We start from the raw sequence: 23,405 nt of genomic DNA on the forward strand, positions 1-23,405 counted from the left end.
ATTTTTAATAAACTTTAAATATTAGATAACAGCATTTCTGGACTTTCTTACCTAGCCAGGGGTTGTCTTATCTTGCTTCACCACACAAAAAAATACCCCTGGATTCTATAAAGGTTGCCTGAATTTGGGTGCCCAAAATAAATAATTATTGGAGCTAAAAATCCTTAATCGGCGCTAATTATGATTTAGGCACCAATCTGACTATACACTATTCGTAACAATGGGGTCTTAAATTGAGTCACATGCAACTGAAAAGAGGTTGTGGCCATGAAGGAACATGGGTGGGTCAGAGGCATTCACAAATGATGTGCAGTGTTAAAGAATAGCAGGGATCCATATCCAATTTGCACACCAGGATTTACACTAGGTTTCCGATAGTGTATGTCCTCACACCCAGAGTTGAGTGCCAGAACACTCAATTCTATTCTAGAAAGAGTAAGGCTACTAGACATCCGGGAAAACCCGGACATGTCCTCTTTTGAGAGGACTGTGAGTTCCTGGACGGACTTTCCCAAACCTGGCAGTTTGTCTGGATTTTGGAAAACCCCGAGCTCTGGCCACATCTGGAGGGCCTTCAACAATCATGCGTGGATGATGGCACACGCATCTGCGCCTGCCGGAGGTCCTCCAGATGTGACCTGGAGGTAATCAAAAAAGAGATGAAGCTTTTTTGGGGGTTGGGACTAGAGGCGGAATGGGGTGGGGCTGGGGGCAGAATGGGGCGTGTCAGTGCGGAACTGGGTGAGACCATGCATCCGGGTTTTCCCGTCCTTAAATATGGTAACCCTAATAAAGAGTGCTCTGGGAAGCATGATATGGCACCAAAAAACATCACATGAATGGAATAAACCTACTTTAGATAAATATAAAAGTCGCCTTTTCATGATCTTGACAGGAATAGGGATTACTCATAATTGGAAAAACCATGATAGAATTAATTTTACTTTTTGGTGGGTAACTATGTGTACTAAGTATATGTATGAAAGGATGATGATGGAACATTTGGGGACCAATAAGTCCTTTAATGATGTATGGAGTCCATTGACTAATTTTATTGCATTATAATTAGGGTTATGCTTTTTTCTTTCTTTTTTCATTAGAGTCCTTGCACATCCAGGGAAGGGGGAGGGGTGGGAAACGTATTTTAAGGAGATAAATTATTTCATTATAATAGTGAAATCATATCATATGTATTATTGCTTTATTAATTAAGATAAAAAGGGGAGGAAATGATTGTTTAGTCTATCAACTGTATAGTTAATAGTGTGATTTCATGTAGTTTGTATAACATCATTTATATTGCACTATCAAAGTTTAAAAATCAATAAAGATTAAAAAAAAAAAGTTATGAAAGAGAAAAATTTCAAAGAGATGAGAGGAAAACAGAGTCAGGCAGTCTGAGAGTCCCTTCAGCCATTTAGTACAATTAGGACAGAACTTTATACAACTTCAAAGAGGGAAATACTTACAGCTGTTGCTTTTCCAGGTATACAGTGAATCCCCACCTAGATATCAATAAGGAAGATAAAAACAAAAAAAACCTTTTGAGTCTTATGATGGAAATTCGGTTTCACAAAACTAATATCTGAAAAAGGAAGATGTCACAGGGTAGACCTGGGAGGGGGGTAGGAAAACATAACATGACATCGCACTTATAAACCGCATAACCGTAAGTTCAATGCGGTGAACAAAAGATTAAAAATAACATAACCTAAAGATGATTTGGATTAGTTCACCAAATATTTTGAGAATAGATGAGTTTTCAACTGAGTTCTAAAGTGCTTGTAAGAACAAGCACTACGCAACAGTGGCCTGAATTCCCTGTCATAAAAAGCAGGCTGAAATGCTAGTGTATATTCCAAGGATTTCTTGCTCTTACAACCTTGAGCAGATGGAAAATGAAACAATGCATGTGATTCTCTCCTATGTTTATAGAATGTTATGAGGAATCTATCGGACATAAAGATTGGAGCAATACTATATGCAACTTTGTAACAAAGACAGCCCAGTTTAAACAAAACACGCGCCTCCACTGGAAGCCAACGCAAATCACGGTAAAAAGGAGTCACATGATAATATTTCTTTAGACCATAAATTAATTTGACCCCTGTATTCTGAATCAGTCTGAGCCTAGTCATCTCTTTCTTGGTACATGTCAAATAGACAATGTTACAGTAATTGAGAAGACTTAAAAGTAGCGACTGAACTAAAAGTTTAAAAGCTGGAAACTTAAAATATGATTTTATAGTATGCAGCTTCCAAAGTGTATAATAACCCTTTTGCACCAAGGCATCTACTTGCTTTTTCATGGTCAAGTGTTGATCTATAACAACTCCCAATATTTTAAGGACTAGGCAAGGGAAAATAATGTCCCAAAGTGGAAGAACCTTACCAACACCTCAACCAGGAACTAGAACCAGTCAGGGAAGGTTCAAACATGAGCAGGAAAATACCTATTTGTTTTCACCTGAATTAAGAAAGGGGGAACAACGTGCAGGTGGAACTAGTAATGCTGGGAATAGTGTTCCTAGGGGGAATGTTTACAAGGCAACTCGCAACATTCATGGGGGACCCAGTTTAAGGCAACACCAAGAACCTTCTAGTCTCCATTTTATCCAGGAACAAGCAACACTTGCGGATCATTATCCAGAGGCCAGCAGCAGTGCTCAGAGAGGAGGCAGCCACTGAACCAACCCAAGCTGGAGAGGAATCAGGGTATTGAAGGAAGACCAGTTCCTAGGACTTGAAGCAGAATACCTCAACAGAACACACAGATCAGAACTAATCCTTTTGATACTGAAATGTTGGAAGATTTTCTGATTGAGGATATTGAGAATGATGAGTATTTAGACCCTGAGGAAGTCATGGACTTTAGTGAAGGAACTGCTGAAACTGACCTGTGTGAAATGGAAACTGACTTCGTTTGAGCTAAGGTCATGCTGAAATTTTGCCATATAGCAAACTTAGAATTTGAAACTGTTTGCAAGTTGGATAAAGAAGTAAATGGGGCTGGTTGTCCAAGTAAACCCAAGTTTGGGAAAATTTTCTTTTGTGCTTTAACGCAATGTGAATGTTTTTGCAACTATTTTTGGAAAAGAAACAGTTTTCTAGGCTGGGGCAGTTTGCACTGCACAGCACTGACAGTGGTCTTTTGGTATTTTTTTCTTTTTTTTTTTTGGCTGGATTGTGGGTCCTGTGGGAAGGGATCACAACCAACGGTCACTGTGGGAGGAGGTCCCTTCTGCCCTGAGCTCTGCAGTCAGAAGAGCTCAGAGGCAAGATCCAGTCTGACGCTGCCAGTAACACTGTTGAATAGAAACTGTGTGAAAGCATTTTTGGGAACCAGTTGAATATAGTACTTGGAGTTGTAAGCAGTCCCTGGTGTCAGAAATTTGAGTGGCTCAGGAGGGACGTGGGCCAAGGGAGGCCCTTTTGGAATATATTTTTTTGAAAGCCAAGTTTGCCTTTTGAACTATGTAGGTTATTTTGGGGTTTCTGAAAATTGGAGTTCCTGATGGAATAAAGTACTTTAAGTTTGAATCAATCCAGGTGTTTTTATTACTTGATCCACCATTCCAATTGGGAATTGATTAGCCGCTCGGTTAGCGCCATGTGCTCTGGGCTCTCTCGGCCATACCCGCTTGGGCCCTGCCCGGCCTGGTAATGCATGGTAACAAAGAGTGGCTTCTGTTTTCAAAATTTATATTTGTACTTTGTCTCACAGGTCTCTAAGGTTGTGGTACACATACTTGCTCTTGACCCGTCATGCCACATACGGATACAGACCATAGAAGTCCATCTGGCATCAGTTAGTCCGCCCCACTGCTGGAGTCACCATCAAAGCTAACTCCAGTCTGTCCTGATCTGTCTTGCCATATACTGAACTAAACTGTATAAGCCAATCCAGCATCAGCTTCGCTTCCCCACTGCTGGGGCTTCAATTTAAGCACCGCTTCTGCCTCATATCTCCACTCTCCTTTCTTCTAGGGTATTCATATTTAGGGTGGAATTCATCAAGGTTAGTATAACCGATTAAGCATGCACTAACCGATTTAGTGCATGCTAACAATTAGCACATGATAAATTACCCATAAAAATATAATAGCATTTAGTGCGCTAATCATGTGTGCTAAATTGGTTAGCACAGGCTAAATAAGTTGGCGCTCCTTGATGAATTCACCCCCCCCCCCCCCCCTTAGGTCTTCTAGTCTCTTCTCATACATCTTTTGGTGCAAACCCCATAGAATTTTTGTCGCCTTCTTTTCATGTCCTTAGAAAGATACAGCCTCCCAAACTAAACATGATACTCTAGGTAGGGCCTCACTAGTTATTTCAACCTGGCTTTTTATTAAATCCAGAATCTGGTGACTTACAGAGAAGGTGGCTTCAGCTTTTTCCGGATGCCCATGTAAACTTTTGCAGTATCAAGAGGCCACTCCCGCTCAGGCTTAGAGCTCTAGTATAAAAAGAGAGAATGTAATCCATAGCCAAAGGGCATAAATACAACATTATCAAAATCTAGAAATGCATGATAACTAGCCTACTCATCTTAGTGAATAATGTATGTATATTGCTGAACCAAAATAGATAGAACAGAATCGGGCATATGAAATGGAAAAGAAACCTCAGTTTAACCGTAGATTAGGGTTACCATTTGGTTCCAGAAAAAGGAGGACGGATTGAGACATCTGGGTTTTATTTCTCTTGCTTTCAATGGAAGTAAAACACAGATGTCTCTACCCGTCCTTATTTCCATTGCATTCAGTGGAAGTAAAACCTGGATATCTCAATCCATCCTCTTTTTTTCTGGAGCCATACGGTAACCTTACCATAGATGGATGACTTGGTACAGCTAAGATAGGGAGGTACTCTGTCATGACAGGGGACATGGAAATTCCCACAGTAGCATAATAGGAAGGCAGAAATGCAGCTACACTGTTGGAGACGCCAAGGTAATCAAAAAGTAAACACTTCTACACAATATAATCGCTAAACACATGTGCAAAGTTCTGTGATAATCTTCAACCTCAGGTTTTGAGTCTTAAGCATATAACACTGCTAAAGCACAGTTGGATATGAAAGGAAGGAAAAAGCCTCGGAACCCCACCAAGAACTCTTAATGAGGAATACTTGGTGAATTGATAAAAGGGTCCATGTCCTGAAGCAGCTGGAATAGCGAAGCACTATTCCAATGTCGATGTGGCAGATCCTCCATTCAGATAAGTACTTTGGTGTTGTTCTACATGGTCATTTGAGTCAATTTGCATTGCACAAGGCTTGAGCAGTGGTTTGATTGAGGAGGTTCCCTTACCCCAAGGTAACTTATTGCCAGAATTACGTATAGTATAGGTTGGGTTCTGAGGCTTTTTCCTACCTCTCGTATCCAACTGTGGTTTAGCAGTGTTATATGCTTAAGACTCAAAACCTGAGGTTGAAGATTAGCACACAACTTTGCACAAGTGTTTAGCGATTATATCGAGCAGAAGTGTTTACTTTTTGATTGTATTACATTACATTACATTACATTACGGATTTCTATTCCGCCTATACCTTGCAGTTCAAGGCGGATTACAAAAGATTTGACTGGACATTTTCCAGTGAAGATACAATTTTTTTTTTTTTTGTCAGAGGAGAGATAGCTGGATAGATTCCTAAGGGGATTTAGGGGTTGGATAGTAAAATGATAGTGCCAAACTGTGTGATATAGACAAAGAGAATGTAGTTAGAGTTGGTAAGATTACCATCTATTTTAGGGGTCTGTTTGCTTGGAGGTGTTTAGGTGGGTTATTTGGGGAAGTGATATCTTGAGGTAGGTGAAGAAGGGTTAAGATATTTGGATGAATTTTTTGAAAAGCAGGGTTTTGATTTCTTTTCGGAATGTTTTGAAGTCGTCCGATGTTGTCAGCAGATTGGAGATGGAATGGTTGAGTTTTGCTGCTTGTGTTGCCAGAAGGTTGTCAAACATTTTCTTGCGTAGTGTGCCTTTGAGTGGGGGAAAGGCAAAAGGGTTTGGGGTTCTTCTGTGTCTTGAGTTGGAGATCTGGATTAAGCGGTTGTTTAGGTAGGAAGGGGAGGAGCCGTATAACGCTTTGAATAGTAGGCAGTGTAATTTGAATTGAATTCGTGCTTGTATGGGTAACTAGTGGGAGTCTAAGAAGGCAGTTGTTATGTGATCATATTTTCTGAGTGAGTAGATCAGTCTGAGGGCGGTGTTTTGTATGGTCTGGAGTCTTTTTATCATGGTGGCTGGACAAGGAAGATAGAGGGAGTTACAGTAGTCCAGCAGACCTAAGACTAGGGATTGGACAATTAGTCTGAATTGTGCTGGGTTGAAGAATTTTCTGATTTTACGTAGATTTCTCATGGTTAGAAAAGCTTTCTGGGTCGTCTTGTTGATTTGGGACTGCATTGTGCAACATCTGTCTATTGTAACTCCTAGGAGTTTTAGTTCAGGTTGTATAGGGTATTTGGTGTTTTTGATTTTCAGTTCTGCGATGGTAGGAGTTTTGGCCTGTTCGAGCAAGAGGAATTTTGTTTTTTCTGAGTTTAGTTTTAGTTTGTGATCCATCATCCATTTTTCTACTGTATCTAAGGTTGTTTCCAGCTTTGTTGTGGTGGTGGTATCTGATGGGTCGAAGGAGAGGAGTATGGTGATGTCGTCTGCGTAGCTGAAGGATGTGACATTTAGGTTATCTAGAGTGGCTCCTAGGGAGGAGAGAAAGAGGTTGAAGAGTGTAGGTGAGAGTGGTGATCCTTGTGGAACTCCGCAGGGATTTGCCCATGGCTCTGATTTGATATCATTGTACTTTACCCTGTAGGTTCTTGATTTGAGGAACCCTTGAAACCAATTATAGACTTTGCCTGAGATCCCTATGGTGTCGAGTATTTGTAGTAATAAGGTGTGGTCAACTAGGTCAAATGCTGCGGAGAGGTCAAGTTATATTAACATCATCTTTTTTCCCTTACTGATGTGTTGCCGGGCTGTATCTAGAAGTGAGACAAGTAGTGTTTCTGTACTATGGTTAGTTCGAAATCCTGATTGTGTGGGGTGGAGTAAGTTGTGTTTTTCCAGGTAGTTAGTGAGGTATTGAGCTACTAGACCTTCTATTATTTTAACATATATTGGTATTGAAGCGATAGGTCTGTAGTTGGCGGGGCTGTCTATTGGGCCTTTGTGATCTTTCATGATTGGGGTGATTAAGATCTCTTCTAGGTCTTGTGGGAATTGGCCTTCTGTCAATGTGGTTTGAATCCATAGCATGAAGTTGGTTTTGAATGTGATGGAGGCGTTTGATAACAGGTAGGTGGGGCAATTATTTAGGTCGCTAGAGGCATGGCTGTATTTATTGTATAGTCGGTTCATATCCGACCAAAGAAGGATTGGGAAGTTGGACCAGCTTCTGTCTGCAACAATGACTTCCCCTGTTGATGGGTTTGTTGTTATCTTTTCGAGATGGGTGTGTGTGTGTTGATGAATGCGGTTCTGATGTTGGTGATCTTGTTTTTGAAATGGTCTGCTAGGTGGATTGCTGTCGGTGGGTGGATTCCTTGAGTGGCAAGGTAAGGTTTGGTGTCAGTGAGGTTCTTTACTAGGTTGAATAGCTTTTTTGTGTCTGGGGTTTTGGTGCCTATCATTTTGGAGTAGTAGGTTTTCCGTTTTTCCTTGAGTTTGGTTTTGTATTGGTTTATTTGAATTCTCCATGCTGTTTTAGAGTGTTCTGAGCTCTTATTTTTTTTCCAGTATCTTTCAAGTTGTCTGCAGAGCTTTTTTTCTTGGAGAAGTTCGGAGTCGAACCATTTATCAGAAGGTCTGCATATTTTAAATTTTAGTTTTTCTGGGGCTAGCTCATTCAGGATGGTTTCGCTTATGGTTCGCCATTGGGATGTAAATTCGTTGGGGGCTAGGTTGTTGATGGCGTGATCTGCTTTATCCCAGAATGTGGAGGGTTCGATTTTTTGGCGTGCTTTGAAGGAGGTTTTTTTTGGAGGTTGCTTGTTAAGGCTTTGAGGCCAGTTGATGTTAAAGGTATATTTATAGTGATCTGACCAGAGGGAGGGGTGCCAAGTCCCATTTGAGATATGGATTTCGGGTTTGTGAGGGTGTTGGGTCATGTAAGCAGCGACATCTAGTTGGTGGCCTTTTTCGTGTGTGGGTTGGGGGTTGAGGATCTGGTAGTTCAGTGCTTTGAGGTATGAGAGAAAATTTATTACTTGATTAGAGGTATGATCTTCTAGATGGAGGTTTAAGTCTCCTAGGAGTAGGTTATGAGGTGATGTTATGGAGTTCTGGTAAATGAATTCTTCGAGAGCTTGTTTGTTTTCATTCCATTTTCCTGGTGTTGAGTGACAGAGGATGCATGTTAATGTTCCTATGAGAGAATCATCGGATAGTTGACAGGCTAGGAGATCTAGGTGGGGGGTAGAGTGTTTGTCTTGGGTCTTTATATTAATGTTGTTTTTGAGTATGATGGCTAGACCTCCACCACGTTTTTTTTTTCTGCAGATCAGTTCTATTTTGTAACCTGGTGGGCAGAGTTCTGTGATGGTGGGATCGGATTCTGAGGTTAGCCAGGTTTTGGATAGGAATAGGCAGCTTAGTTGTTTTTTAATTATCCAGTCCTTAATAAGGTTTGCTTTTGTGCTTATTGATCTGATGTTCATATATGCACAGGATAGTGAGGTGTTGTGTGTTTGGGGAATGGGTGAGAGGTTTGGGTGGAGGAGATTGTCTTTGGTTTGTGGATGATAGTTGTGGTATGCTGATTTTGGTTTTGGGGGTGGTCTTTTTCCCCAGCTGGTTGGTATGCTGATATGGTTGAGTGAGGAGCAGTCTATCAAGTTTCTGGGTGAGTATAGTTTTCTGGTAGGTAGAGGGAACCTAAGGGATTCTGTTAAGGTTGGGATAGAGGATGTATGATATCCTTCTGTTATTCTGTTGGTTAGGAGTAGGAAGAGCAGTAAATGTAGGAGTACGCTTGTGGAAAAATTAGGGGGCATAGTGAATTTTTGTAGGGTGCAGGAAAATCTGCAGATTAGTGTTTGGTGTGAGATTCTGAGAGGAGAAGGGAGGTTGGGGAGGAGGGGGCGTTTTTCTTCCCCTCTGTTCTGTTGCGTCTGTAACCCTCAGTAGTGAGTTCAGAGCTGGGTAAGTGCTATCAATGTTATGTAGGGATAAGGAGAACTAACAATGGGATATAAGAGTATCAGCTATTGCAGTTTGTCTATGCTTGTCTGGTTATTTTGGAGATAAACAGTACTATCAACTTATCAGGTTATATGGGAGACATACAGGTTATTATGGAGATAAACAGAACTATCAACTTATCAGGCTATTTGGAAGGAATATAGAGTTTGCAGATACTGTCAAGAATCTACAGGATTGTCAGCATTGATAGGTGCAGATTATAGAGGACGATTTTAGTGGATTGAAGTACTTATCATAGCGTTTTGTCGCTTCAACAAGTGTCGCTTCATGAAGGCGCACACTTGCTGTTTTCTTTTGAGGAGATAGGCCCCCGCTGGTCTCAGGGGGGGGGGGGAAGAGGGGCGGACACGGTTCAACGCCCCTGCAGGATCGGTCTCCTGCCTCGTTTCCTGTCTGCCTGCTGGATCGGTGGAGGGAGATAAACAAGCAGCTCCCGCGCTGCTCTCTCTGTAGAGAAGCCCCCGCTGGTTTCGGGGGAGGGGCGGAAACGGCTCAACGCCCCTGCAGGATCGGGCTCCTGCCTTCGGTGTCTGCCTGCCCCGCTGGATCGGTGGAGGGAGATAAACAAGCAGCTCCCGCGCTGCTCTCTCTGTAGAGAAGCCCCCGCTGGTTTCGGGGGAGGGGCGGAAACGGCTCAACGCCCCTGCAGGATCGAGCTCCTGCCTTCGGTGTCTGCCTGCCCCGCTGGATCGGTGGAAGGAGATAAACAAGCAGCTCCCACGCTGCTCTCTCTGTAGAGAAGCCCCCGCTGGTTTCGGGGGAGGGATGGCAACGGCTCAACGCCCCTGCAGGATTGGGCTCCTGCCTTCGGTGTCTGCCTGCCCCGCTGGATCGGTGGAGGGAGATAAACAAGCAGCTCCCACGCTGCTCTCTATGTGGTTTCTACTTTCTTGAGTTGGTAGTATTAATTTATATAGAGATATCCATGTGATGTGAGAATCTCCAGCACAGTCACAATGATGAAGATGCCAGTATTGCTCTAATGAGGGGAGAACTCGGCAAAGGGCCAGAGCCAACCACAATCATGATGACAAAGCTGTTACAAAGAGGAAGATTGGGCAGAGCCATGATAGGGGAGACCACAACATGGTTATCATTTGGGAGGTCATAGCATGTTCAGAAAATGTTGGTCTCAGCACAGATAAGATAGCTAGAAATACTTTTTCGGCTATTTGCTGTACCTTTTTCTCTTTTAGCAGCAGTAATTTGCGATCTCGGATCACAAAATATCGTTCTTGAAATTTGCATCCAAGCAGTTTGGGGTGTTCTTCTCGGCACTTCAATAAGCCACATTTGGGTCGGTCTCTCTTTGTGCCTGGAGGAAAACGGTGACTACTAGCACATATTAAAAAGTATTGGATGGTTAACTCTGACTCCCCCCTCCACAGGTAATAAATTATTCATATATTTATTAAGGCTTAGAAGAAAAACAAAATTTTGGTTGGTATCCAGTCTTCAAATAGGAATCAAAATATTAATTTTCTTCCATCTTCTTAATTGTTTATTATTTAGATGATCTTATCGCAATTTAAACTTGATGATCTCAGGTTCACCACCACTCTGTTGACTGTGTCTTGGCTTACAGTGTACCTGTATTATAGTAACATATAAAATGACAGCAGATAGACCTGAACAGTCCATCCAATCTTCCCAAAATTTACACACACTATAAATTCATGATTAAATTAAATGATGTCTCTTTTTTGGTTATTTCTAGGCCATAGACCGTAAAAAGTCCACTCAGTTCCATCTTTAGGTTCCAGCTCCTGCAGTTGCTGTTCAAGCTCACTACAGCCTACCCAAATCATCGCTTTGTTTGCAGGATACAGACTGTAAAGTCTGCCCAGCTCCGTCCTCATGTTCCAAATTACTGCAGCTCCTGTCAAAACCCTCCCTAGCCCATCGTAAACCATATACAGGACACAGGACTGTGCAAGTCTGCCCAGTACTGGCCATCACTCTACAATTCAAGGGTGTCCAACCTTTTGGCTTCCCAGGGTCGCATTGGCCGAAAAAATTTTTTTCTGGGGCCGTGCAAATGCTGCAGCAAGACAGAGGAGGGAGCCGGCAAGACAGTAAACACCAGGGGGCAGCAGAGGAAAACACTGCCTCGCCCTCGACAGGGGCCGCAGGTTGGACACCCCTGCTCTACATCTTTTCTGATCTAATATTAAACACTATGTACAGAATTTATTCTTTTTATTAACAATATGAAAACAGAACAATTATCCTCTAAAAGAGAAGAGTGTTTAAAGTACCAGCTGCAAATTGGGTAACTATGACCTGGGGAGAGTATGGGAACTGAAAAGAGGCCAGTAGGAGGATCCTAGGAAAGAAAAACAGGAATCAAAAGAGAAAAAAGAGGTAAAACAATTGGCAAGGTCATATATACAAATGTTCATAGCTTATCTAACATATTTGCTGACCTAGAAGCCACCATTGAGGCTGAGGACAAGGATGTGGTTGCAAGGGTAACACGGACTTGGAATTGATTGCTGCAGTTGTCTGGGTTTTGCCACATCTGAATACTCAGACACCGCAAGGCCTTTACAATCCGCAACAATCATGATGCCAGCTGTGGAAGCCTGAGAGAATAGGACTTGGAAGTCCAGGATGCACTTTTTTCAGAAAGAAAATACCGTGTTTCCCCGAAAATAAGACAATGTCACATCCAATGGGTCATCAGTGACGCGGCAGAGGGAAGGCCCTGGCGGGGAAGGCTGCGAAGCAACCCATGCAGAGCGCTGCCGCCACTGCTGTTTATGGAGGCCTTGGAGCGGAGGTATGTCGGTCTCATGGTGGGAGGGTTGGTGGGGTTCTGCTGCACAGGGGGATGGGTGAAAGGGGAAGAAAGATGCTGCTGTTTTCCTTCCTTGCATAAGATCTGTTGTGGTTTTATAGCTCCTTTTAGTTTGATGCACAGATTCTCCTCTGCTCTTATGTCCTTCCATCCCACCAGCTCTTTCTTCAGGCCCCCTCCCCCATTTTACCAAAACCAGCATGTTTAAATTTGAGGACTTTGAGTTTTGTGTGTCTGCCTTCCGCTTTTGGCTCTTACATCAAACCACATTGACAGTCCCCTCCCTTCATATAATAGGAACCAAAAGGCCTGCCATTTTCTCAGTCGTAGCCCCTCAACTTTGGAATACCTTACCAGCTCTTGTTAGAGAAGAAGCTAATCTCGAATGTTTCAAAAGCCTACTCATGAGTTATTTATTTAAAGAAGCTTTTAACATTTGATTTAAATTTTACAGTATCCTTTTTAAACTCCCTTAAGGAATTAAGCAGCAACGAGCCCTTTCCTTTTGTTTTTTCCCTTATTTGTCTTTCGTTCCTATCCAAATTGTATTTCTAACCCTATATCCTTTTGTCTCCCGTCTGTCTTTCTCATTTATCCCTTTTTAATATGCCAATTATTAGTTGATGTTTCTTTGTAATTTTTTTTTTAAAAAATTATTAATGGTATTGTTAATGGCATTTTTATTATGTTCATGCTCTTTTTTTAATATATATTGTAAACTCGCTTAGAAATTAGATAAGCGATTACATCAAATTTTAATAAAACCTTGAATGATCACTACTACTTTCTACCCCGTTGTAGAGTCTCACTCACTTACCTGTGAACAGACAACTGCCTTCTCCGATAGGAACTTTCTTTACCAGTAAATAGGCAGAACTTGGTTCTGGCAGCTTACACCACTGGAGGGCTTGCTCTAGGACTTTCTCTTTGGGATGCAGAGGTCGTTCTGTGAAAATTAAACAAACAGCTTAACTTTCAAACCATTATCTAATTGCTTGTTTTGATACCAACTCTTCTTTACAATTATGCTACTAATCTATCCCCAAATCCTTCTAGACCAGGGGTCTCAAAGTCCCTTCTTGAGGGCCGCAATCCAGTCGGGTTTTCAAGATTTCCCCAATGAATATGCATGAGATCTATGTGCATGCACTGCTTTCAATGCATATTCATTGGGGAAATCCTGAAAACCCGCCTGGATTGCGGCCCTCAAGGAGGGACTTTGAGATCCCTGTTCTAGACTGACAAGGTAGGTTTGTCCACTCGTTGAAGTTACTTTTATTTACAAAATTACAATTGTCCGCCAACCACTCCCTCCCCTAATACATTTCTATATCTTTCCTACTAACCTAATTCCCCATTTTCCATCACTTCAAAGATCAACCAGATGTCTGCACTCGCTGCCACATTCCGCATGTCCAATACCTGATTGGCTAATTCTTCTGCTGTCATGGTAGGTGATACCTGCAACGATAGAAACACATACTATGAGAATGTTAACGTTCATCACCAATATAAAGCCAGTCAAAGGAATGCAGTTGATCTAAGATAGGCACGAGAGTAATCGATTATAGCGATGGTACATGAGCAAAATGAATATAAATTCAAAAGTAATTGTAAGTAGTCTTTTTGAGCCAAGAGTAACAAGGTGTGGCTAGTTTGTTTTCACTAACCTTTAGAGTGACACAACAGTCTGATAGCTTCTGTTCCAGGTACACCTCGATAATCAAATCTCCAGCCTGTGACAACTGCCAAGAGAGAGAAAAACTGAGGAACATATAGATTCTACTATAGATTTTATTCAGTGATATTCACTAGACAAGTAAATGGGAATTTCCTAAATTGCAAACAAGCAAAGGATATTCACAGCACGGGATAATTCTATAAGGGAACAGATCATTTTAGGCTACAGAAGAGTGGATAAAAGATATTCTAGTCATTTATTCTCGGGCCGCAATCCAGTTGGGTTTTCCGGATTTCCCCAATGAATATGCATGGGCTCTATTAGCATACAATGAAAGCAGTGCATGCAAATGGATCTCATACATATTCATGGAGGAAATTCTGAAAACCCGACTGGATTGAGGCCCTCGAGGAGGGACTTTGACACCCCTGTTCTAGATCCAAAACTTGGGGCTCCTTTTACTATGGCGCGCTAGCGTTTTTAGCGCACGTAGGATATTGCCGCGCGCTATGCAGCTAGAATTAACGCCAGCTCAATGCTGGCATTAAGGTCTAGCGAGCGGGGCAATTCAGCCGTAACGCAGCTTAGTAAAAGGAGCCCTTAGATTGTGAGCCCACAAAACTGGTCGACTAACTCTTGCATTGTATCAAACTGTTCTGAGCTCCCCTGGAAGAACGTTATAGAAAATTGAATAAATAAATAAAATAAGTTAAAAGCTGAACAACCAGATTATTTATTCTTTTGTTCTTCACTGCTTAATTATAAAAGAGCAGCTTCCAAATGGTACCGAAGTTTTAAAATGACTGCTTGTAATTGACCGCAGGGCCTGCAAAGTACTTGGGAGCACGATTTAGGCTTCCAGTTGGAAGAAACGCAATGGGAAAAGATTTGGACGACAATTACATCTTCTTTACATTCGATTAGTACAGAGGTAGGCAATTCCGGTCCTCGAGAGCCGGAGCCAGGTCAGGCTTTCAGGATATCCACAATGAATATGTGAGATGGATTTGCATGCACTGCCTCCTTGAGATTCTCGGTGAGAGGGAGAATTAGAAGGGCTTGAGCATGCGCAAAGCTGGCAAAGGCAGAAAGAAGATCTTCAAGCGGCACCGGCACGTCCTGTGGGCTGCGTGCCGGTGCTAGACGGGGGGGGGGGGGGGGGTGAGTTAAAGTTGGTCGGGTAGGGGTGCCTGTTCTCGCGGAGGGGGAGGGGAGCGATGCCAGTTCTCGGGGTGGGTGCTCGCAAATCAAGTCAACATTCGGTTTGCGAGACTAAGTTTTGCGAGAATGTTTTGCTCGTCTTACAAAACACTCGCAAACCGGGTTACTCGCAAACCAAGGTTTGACTGTATCTAAAATAGATACAAATGGAGGAATGTTTGTTGGTCATGTTGGCTGGCAGTGGGCACTTTGGAGCATATGTTATTCACATGTCCTTAAATGGTTGATTATTTGGATAATGTTTGGTCAACTATATTTAAGGTACTTTCTATCTAATCTAATCTTTGGTTTATATTCCGGGTCATCTCCCAGTGGTGCTTGACTCGGTTCACATATAATTAAGACTAGAGTACATAGCAGAAAATATAAGAGAAGGAAGAACTAATTAAAAACTAAAGTGCATAAGAAAAATAACTATAATATTATCATTTCATTGAGGCTGTAGTTAAACCATTTAAAAATTGCGAGAACAAAGTTTTCAGGAATTTACGAAATAATTGCAGCTGGCCTGAAAGCCTAATGGAGTCAGGAAGTTCATTCCAGATCTCTACAAACTTGAAACCAAAAGATCGACTGAGCTTCCCAGCAGATTTAATTCCTTTTCCTTAAAGAAGTATTTCCTCAGATTATTTCTAAGTCTATTCCCTTTCACCTTCATACTATGCTCCCTCATTCAAGTTTCAAGTTTATTCAGAACCTTCTCTTCTGCCCATCAAACAAGCCATCTGGGTTGCTTACAGATTAAAAAGTAAGGTAATGCAATTGGCAAACAAAACTGAAAAGAAGGGAGGAACTACAAACATTTAATTGGATAGCAAAAGTGTGTGTGTGTGTGTGGGGGAGGCACATAAGGCATCTTTCAATTCAGAAATTCCTTTGAATTGAAAGATGCCTATATCTCCTATACATTTATGTCATGAAGACAGACATTTAAATATCTCCCCTCTCTCTTCCCTTTCTTGCAAAGTATACATATTGAAATCTTTAAATTTGACTCCATATGTTTTATAATGAAGACTACTGACCATTTTAGATGCAACTCTCTGGACTGATTCCATCCTATTTATAATTTTTTGAAGGCGCGGTCTCCAAAATGGCAGGCCTTTCCCTCTACCCAATCAGGGTCTTAAGCCCCTCTCTTCTGCTTTTAACTTCTGACAAAGTATGTGGGGGGGGGGGAAGTTCGAGGGAGTATCTTGTGGCTGGAGGGAGTGGGCATCCCTCCTGCATTTTTTTTTTTTTTGGGGGGGGGAGAGTAGGGGATAGTTTGCATGGGGGTGCCTGGTGCGGGATGGGGATTTCATTGGCAAGAGGGAGTGGGCATTCCTGCTGGGGGGGAATTTGCTGCTGCTGCTGGGAGGGAGGTGGTTCGTCTGGCAGGAGGGAGCGAGCATCCCTCCTGCCAATTTTTGCTGCCGCAGTTGCTGAGGCAGAAGGGAATAGGCATCCTTCCTGTTTCTCAAGGGGGCAGACATCATCGTCGGGAGTTTGTGGACCCACGGTTGTTGGGGGTGTGTGTGTGTGTGTGACAGTTCTGGTCGGGAGGGGGGCAGCGGCACAACTATTTACATTTTTTATGGGGACAGATATTGTGCTTGGGTAACATACACACAACATCTGTGTCCATTAATAAAAAAGAATAAAAAGACTTCCTGCCCCAAACAGCTGAGTGGCAGGAGGCTGCTTCGGAGCTTCCCCTGCCAGCTCTGCGCATATGTGAGAGTCACTTTCACAGCTATTCATTGGCAAGATTGAACGGGATTATGATGAACTTCTGCTCATTACGATGAACCTCTGCTCATATCATTTGCATGCAAACTTGTTTGTGCATGAATTGCTTTTTTGGAATCAGCCAAAAATTGGATTGCAGCGGATCCACGCGGTATTACTGACCCTGTTTAGTGCATCTAACTCTGTCGTCTTCAGTTTTGGGCAGGGTCGGGGCCCTCTTTGGCATGGGAGTCCTGGGTGGTTGCCTTGATTGCATCCCCTAATGCCATACTTGTCATAGGTGAAAACAATTACAGATAATAATTGACAAAGTAAGAAATAGACATGAGTAGAATAGATGAGGAAGCGTCAGGTCATAGAAGGGAAGAAGCAGGTTTGTATTAGAGAATGACACAGAGACAAATTTTTCCCCGTTCCCGCTGCAACTAATTTTCCCATCCCGTGAATTTGTTTCCTGTCCCTGCTCAATTCTTGCAACCTCATCTGCACAAGCCTCAAACACTTTAAAATCGTAAATATTTGAGGTTCGTGCAGTTAAGGCAGAGCTTATAGGAATGGGGCAGGGACAGATACAGCGACAAAACTTGTGAGGAATGGGGAAATTGAGTTTCTGTGGGGGACGGGAACAAAATTGTCTCTGTGTCATTCTCTAGTTTGTATGAAAGGTTCTGTTACCTGAACATCTTTCCAGGTTGTGATCAAACTGTTTTCTAAATCCATCTGTGTCACTTGCTCCTCATCAATCTGAAAAAGACAGAGAATGGGATTTGTTTTATTTGTGTGTAAAATCTTATATCCCACCTACCTACACAATTGGGCATGAAGGAATGAAGCCCTATATATCATAAGCACAAAACATCAATATCAGACTGTACTGGTACTATTTTCAAACTATTAATTTTATTTGATATTCCACAAATGATTTGAAAATAGCTTAGTTTACAAAAAAGTATTAAACATATTTAAATCAGGAAAGAACAGTGGACGAACAAGAGGAGGCCTAGGTTACAAATTTAGGGCCCAATTTTCAGACTGTGGGATGCAGCCCGGCTCTTTCCCACGGCTGGTGATAAATCTGGAAATTCGATGCCAGGACCCTATCTGGCGACTGACATTGAATTTCCAGTTTATCTGCAGCCATGTTTGACATAGCTGGCCAAACTGATATTTACTGGCCGACTGGCTAGGTCATAGCAGCCAAAGATAGACCTATTATGTTGGCTAATACTAGCCAGTCAGATAGTGCAGAATATGAAGCAGATAAAGTTTACAAGGGCAGAGAAGTTGGGATCAATTTTCTATAAGAAACGTAAATAGGGGAGAGACAAAGAACAGGAGACTTATGTCAAAGACATCACTGAGCCCAGGCTGTTGCTAAAATGACAACTGAAAAAACTAACTACAGAGGAAAAGGCCTGAACAAAAAAGTACACTTTCAAAAGGGCCTTGAATTTCAACAGAGAAGGTAGTTTTTAATGAGCCTATTAAATCATTAGTTTCAAGTTTATTTAAAATTTTTTATACCGCCCAATCAAGCCTTCTAGGCGGTGTACAAAAAAAACGCCAAAACAATGCGCCAATTAAAATACAATAAGAATAAAGACAAACCAGGGGAAATGACAATTGTGAAAGACATTGACAAACGGGAACAAAAGGGAAGAAGGGTTGGAACTACAATTGATAGAGAGAAAGAGAACGTTCAAAGGAAAGAACAAAGGGAGGGGGAACTGAAGGTAGAAACCTTTCCTGAATATAAGTTGTCCTTAGAAGGACAGTTTGAAGTTACAAAAACATCAAGGAATAGAAATGTCTTTAACTTCACCTTAAAACTAGCAAGAGTTGTTATTTCGCGTAAGTGATTTGGGATACTGTTCCAAAGAGAGGGGGCACTAATGGAGAAAATTGTAATCCTCATAGTACTGATATGTTTCAATGAGGGAATGGTAAGAAGGTTCTGAGCTGTAGATCTTAAAGTCCTAGTTTTGATTATATGGAATAAGTAGCTTTGTAAACCGCTTAATACTTACGTACAAACGGTATATCAAATTCAGTAAATACAATACAACATAGAGGACTCTGCCTCGATTCCAATGGGACTGAGTTCCAGAGCCTGGGCCCTTGAATACCAAAGGAGGAAATTCTAGCTGACTGGGATCCAATTTGATGGTGAGTTGGAATAACTAGGAGTAGCTATCGGGAGTGTACGGGATAGAGTATATGGCATAAAGGCTTTAAGTAAAAATGAGGGGAGCTCTGCTGTGATTGTTTGATGGCGACAGGCCCAGGACAAATGTCAGGAAGTTCTGTTTTCGCACAGCGGGTGGTAGACGCTTGGAACGCTCTCCCGGAGGACGTTGTGACGGAGACCTCCATTATAGGATTCAAGGGCAAGTTGGATGCATACCTCCTTGCAAATCACATTGAGGGATACAGGTAAACAAGGTCTCATTATGAAGCACCTAGTTGGGCCTCCGCGTGTGCGGATCACCGGACTGGATGGACCAAGGGTCTGATTCGGTGAAGGCATTTCTTATGTTCTTATGGACAAGCAGTAGAACCTTGAAGTGCAATCGGTAATCAATAGCTAGTGTTCTTCTATCAGGAGAGGAGTAGCGTAAAGCAATTTTACTGCTGTGTTCTCAATTAATTGGAGGTGTCTTAGTTGGTATTGTGGAAGTATTAAAAATACAGAGTTGCAAAAAAAAATAAAGATTACTAAGGAATGGACTAGTAAACAAAAATGAGTTTAAGTCAAAGATGAAGCATGCAGACCTAATTTGGTGAAGAGTTAAAAGGGACTACTTCTTAGTCAGAGAGGAGATATGACTTTGGAAAGTGAGGTGAGGTGCGATAATGGTAGGGTTACCAGATTTTACGTCAATAAAATCTGGACCCCCCAGGCCCGCCCAGTTCCACCCATCCCTGCCCCATTATGCCCCAGCTCTGCCCTACCCCCACTGCCTGTTCGTCGGGCAGAAAGGCATCTGCGCATGCACGGATGCAATGCAATGATGTCATACGCATATGACGTCGCCTCTCCCTCCTGACGCAATTTCTTTTCAAAACCCGGAGAAAGTGCCGGATTTTGAAAAGCTGTCCAGACCCCCGGACATGTCCTCAAATGGACGCCTGGTAACCCTAGATAATGGGATGTGAGGAATCGGAGAAGAAGCACACAAAATAGGAGGAGAAAAGGAGACATGAAAGTCCTGATTCTATATACAGTGCCCCCCAAAATCAACGCAGACTAGAATGACAGCGTGATTCTACAAGGTACGTGTACCTTGTATGGAATCAAGCTTAGCGCTTGTGTGTGTTGCATAACTTAGCCACGCCCATTTAGACCAGCTTAAACCAGGTCTAAATGCCTGCGCCTAAGTTGTGCGCAGAACGAGCATAGTCTACAACAATGCGCATAACCTTTAGGAACGCCCATGATCTGCCCCTGGCCACGCCCCCTTTTCAAATTTGCGCACCGCAACTGGCGCAGGCTTTTATAGAATCGCGCTCTCCGAGTTGTGCGCGTAAATTAGTGTCCATTATTACATTACATTACATTTGTGATTTCTATTCCGCTTGTACCTTGCGGTTCAAAGCGGATTACATTAGAAGAAGCTGGACATTTCCAGGAGGGTACGTGACATTTAGGGTAAGACATAGTTACAGAATGAGTATAGATTTGGTAACATTGGATGAAAGCAGTTATATTACATTATATATCAAATCTTTTTCCAGGCGTTGGTAGGTAATATGAATCGGTAGGATGAATTAGGTTTGTTTTTTTTGGTTTTTTTTTGGTCGGTTGAGGATATGGTGTCAGGGAGTGGGTGACCTGGTCGGTGTATGTGGAAGAGGAGATTAGGTGTTTTGAATATGCTTTTTGAAAAGTAGCGTTTTGAGTTCTTTGCGGAATGCTTTGAAGTCAGATGTTGAGGTTAACAATCTGGTTATGGAGGGTTCGAGTTTTGCTGCATGCGTTGCTATGAGGTTATCGTAAAGCTTTTTACGATGAGTGCCGTTGAGTGGTGGGTATGAGAATGGTGTCAGTGTTCTTCTTATTCTGGGTGGAAGGTTGCGGTGTAGGCGATCGATTAGATAGGCAGGTGCTGTACCATTGAGTACTTTGAAGATTAGAAAGTATAGTTTGAATTGGATTCTGGCTCTAATCGGTAGCCAATGTGAGTCTAGGTAGGCGTTAGTTATGTGGTCATATTTTCCGAGGGAATAGATTAGTCTGAGAGCTGTGTTCTGAATGGTCTGTAGTTTTTTGATCATTTTTGTAGGACATGGTAGATATAGGATATTGCAGTAGTCCACAAGTCCTAGTACCAGGGATTGAACAATGATCCTGTAGTGTTCTTTGTCGAAGAATTTCCTTATTTTTCGTAAGTTGCGCATTGTGAAGAATGCTTTTTGGGTAGTTTTGTTGATTTGAGTCTGCATAGTGCAGCATCTATCTATCAGCACTCCCAGGATTTTGAGGGAGGTCTGGATTGGGTATTTGGTAGTTTTGATTTCCAGGTCTGTTATGGATGGGATTTTGTCCATTTCAAGCATTAAGAATTTGGTTTTGTCCGAGTTTAGTTTTAGTTTGTGGTTTGTCATCCATTTTTCTACTTCGTCCAGTATTGTTTCCAAGTGTCCTGTAGCGGAGTTGTCTTGGGTTTCGAAGGGGAGGAGGATAGTTATGTCGTCTGCGTAACTGAAGGATGTTACATTTAGGTTGTCTAGAGTGGTACCAAGGGAAGAGATGTAGAGGTTGAATAGAATGGGTGAAAGTGGAGAACCCTGAGGGACTCCACATGGATTAGACCATGTGTTGGATTTCGTATCGTTTATCTTAACTCTGTAAGTTCTTGTTTTAAGGTATCCTTGGAACCAGTTGTACACCACCCCTGAGATCCCTATTGCGTCAAGTATCTGGAGTAGTATGGTATGATCAACTAGATCAAAGGCTGCGGAAAGATCTAGTTGGATAATTAGGATCCTATGACCTTTACTGAGGTGTTGTCGGGCTATGTCCAGTAGTGTTGCTAGTAGAGTTTCCGTGCTGTGGTAAGATCTAAATCCTGATTGGGATGAGTGAAGTATATTGTGGTCTGCTAGGTAGTTAGAGAGGTATTGGGCCACAAGTCCTTCAATCAGCTTGACATAGAGTGGGATCGAAGCGATCGGTCTGTAGTTGGTAGGTGTGTCTACAGGACCTTTTTGGTCTTTCAGTATGGGTGTGATTATGATCTCTCCTAGATCTTGTGGGAATTGGCCTTCTATGAGAGTGCTTTGTATCCACTGCATGAGGCTGGTTTTGAATTTAGGAGAGGCATTTGTGAGTAGATACGATGGGCAGTTGTTCAAGTCGCATGAGGTGTGGCTGTATTTTTTATATAGTCGGTTCAGTTCAGGCCATTGTAGAGTTGGGAAGGTGGTCCATGTTCTGTCTGCTGTTATGGCTTCTTCTGTTGTGGGGGTAGTTATTAACTCATTGAGTATGGTAGTTGAGTTGTTGAAGGTAGTTCTGATTTTGGTGATCTTGAGTTTGAAATGGTCAGCTAGTTGGGAAGCTGTTGGAGTTTTGTTGCCTTGAGTGGCAAGGTATGGGTTTGTGTCTGTAAGTTTTTTTACTAAGTTGAAGAGTGTTTTTGTGTCGGGGTTGTTTGTGCCAATTAGTTTAGTGTAGTATGTTTTGCGCTTTTCCTTAAGTTTGTTGTTATATGAGGTGTTGTTTGCGAAACTAGATCACCACCTCTCCAATTTACTGATAAAAACATTTGATTACAAAGCCCTTCGAAGGGAAATAAAAACCCTGCTATTCAGGAAATTTGCCAAGACAAACTGGCTGCCGTAACCTTAACTATCCCTAATTTTGCAAATTTTTGATTAAGTCATTGTTCTGTAAATAGTACCAGGTCTTGTAATTCTCCTGGAAATGTCCAGCTTACCTCTTTTCTAATCCGCCTAGAACTGCGAGGTTAAGGCGGGATAAAAGTCAATAATGTAATGTAATTATCAGTGCTGATTAGGCCAATTAAGGGCTCCTTTTACTAAGCTGCGTTAGCATTTTTAGCGCGCGCTACACCTGCCAGCTCAATGCTGGTGTTAAGGTCTAGCGCGGGCGGCAATTTAGCATGCGCTATTCGCGTTAAAGCCCTAACGTGGCTTAGTAAAAGGAGCCCTAAGTTGTGCACGCACATAGGCTACGAGCACTGATGTGCTCACGCAACCTTAGGCGCCATATACAGAATTTGGGGGAAAGAGTATAAAAATCAACCAGCTGATATTAAAAAAAAATTTAAGTGGGCAGGAGAGGCTCCTGATGCTTAAATTGCTTGTCTGTGGCTTACTGCAAATATTGGCGCTTAACCCGTTAGTGAAGGAGATTATCTTCATTTAGCTTGAAAATATTCAGCTATGCTAATGATATTACTATTGCTGTTCCCATCAGTTCTTGTCTCTCAACTTCCAGGAAGATTATTTTTACAGGGAATTATTGGATGAGGGATTATAAATTAAAACTTAATACTGATAAAATGAAATTTTTTATATGCCTCCCCGTCTAATAAAATGATAGAAAAATAACTGATTGTAGATGGGATAGACTACAGTATCGATCCAGAAATTAAAATTTTGGGTGTTTACTTGGATAAGAATTTAACTATGGAACCATTTACAAATGCCTTGGTTAAAAAATCTTTCTTCACTCTTTGGAAGTTAAGTCTTTTTTTAGTCCCATTGCATTTAGAATACTGGTCCAATCTCTGGTACTTAAG

At 42.0% G+C, this 23,405-nt stretch overlaps 1 protein-coding gene across 7 annotated transcripts in view; it reads right to left on the reverse strand.

The window, feature by feature from the left end:
- The window catches only part of ARAP3 (ArfGAP with RhoGAP domain, ankyrin repeat and PH domain 3), a 293,655-nt gene that overhangs the window by 61,657 nt on the left and 208,593 nt on the right, over window positions 1–23,405 (reverse strand). For all 7 annotated transcript variants that reach the window (XM_033926806.1, XM_033926807.1, XM_033926811.1 and 4 more), the window contains 7 exons: window positions 17,314–17,382; window positions 13,676–13,750; window positions 13,352–13,466; window positions 12,823–12,951; window positions 10,387–10,520; window positions 4,374–4,456; window positions 1,470–1,505 (listed from right to left, as the gene is read on the reverse strand). In XM_033926806.1, coding sequence (XP_033782697.1) covers window positions 1,470–1,505; window positions 4,374–4,456; window positions 10,387–10,520; window positions 12,823–12,951; window positions 13,352–13,466; window positions 13,676–13,750; window positions 17,314–17,382 — 641 coding nt within the window. The remainder of the gene's footprint in view (window positions 1–1,469; window positions 1,506–4,373; window positions 4,457–10,386; window positions 10,521–12,822; window positions 12,952–13,351; window positions 13,467–13,675; window positions 13,751–17,313; window positions 17,383–23,405) is intronic.

This window comes from Geotrypetes seraphini, chromosome 18 (assembly GCF_902459505.1).
Source record: "Geotrypetes seraphini chromosome 18, aGeoSer1.1, whole genome shotgun sequence".
NCBI classification, from domain to species: domain Eukaryota; kingdom Metazoa; phylum Chordata; class Amphibia; order Gymnophiona; family Dermophiidae; genus Geotrypetes; species Geotrypetes seraphini.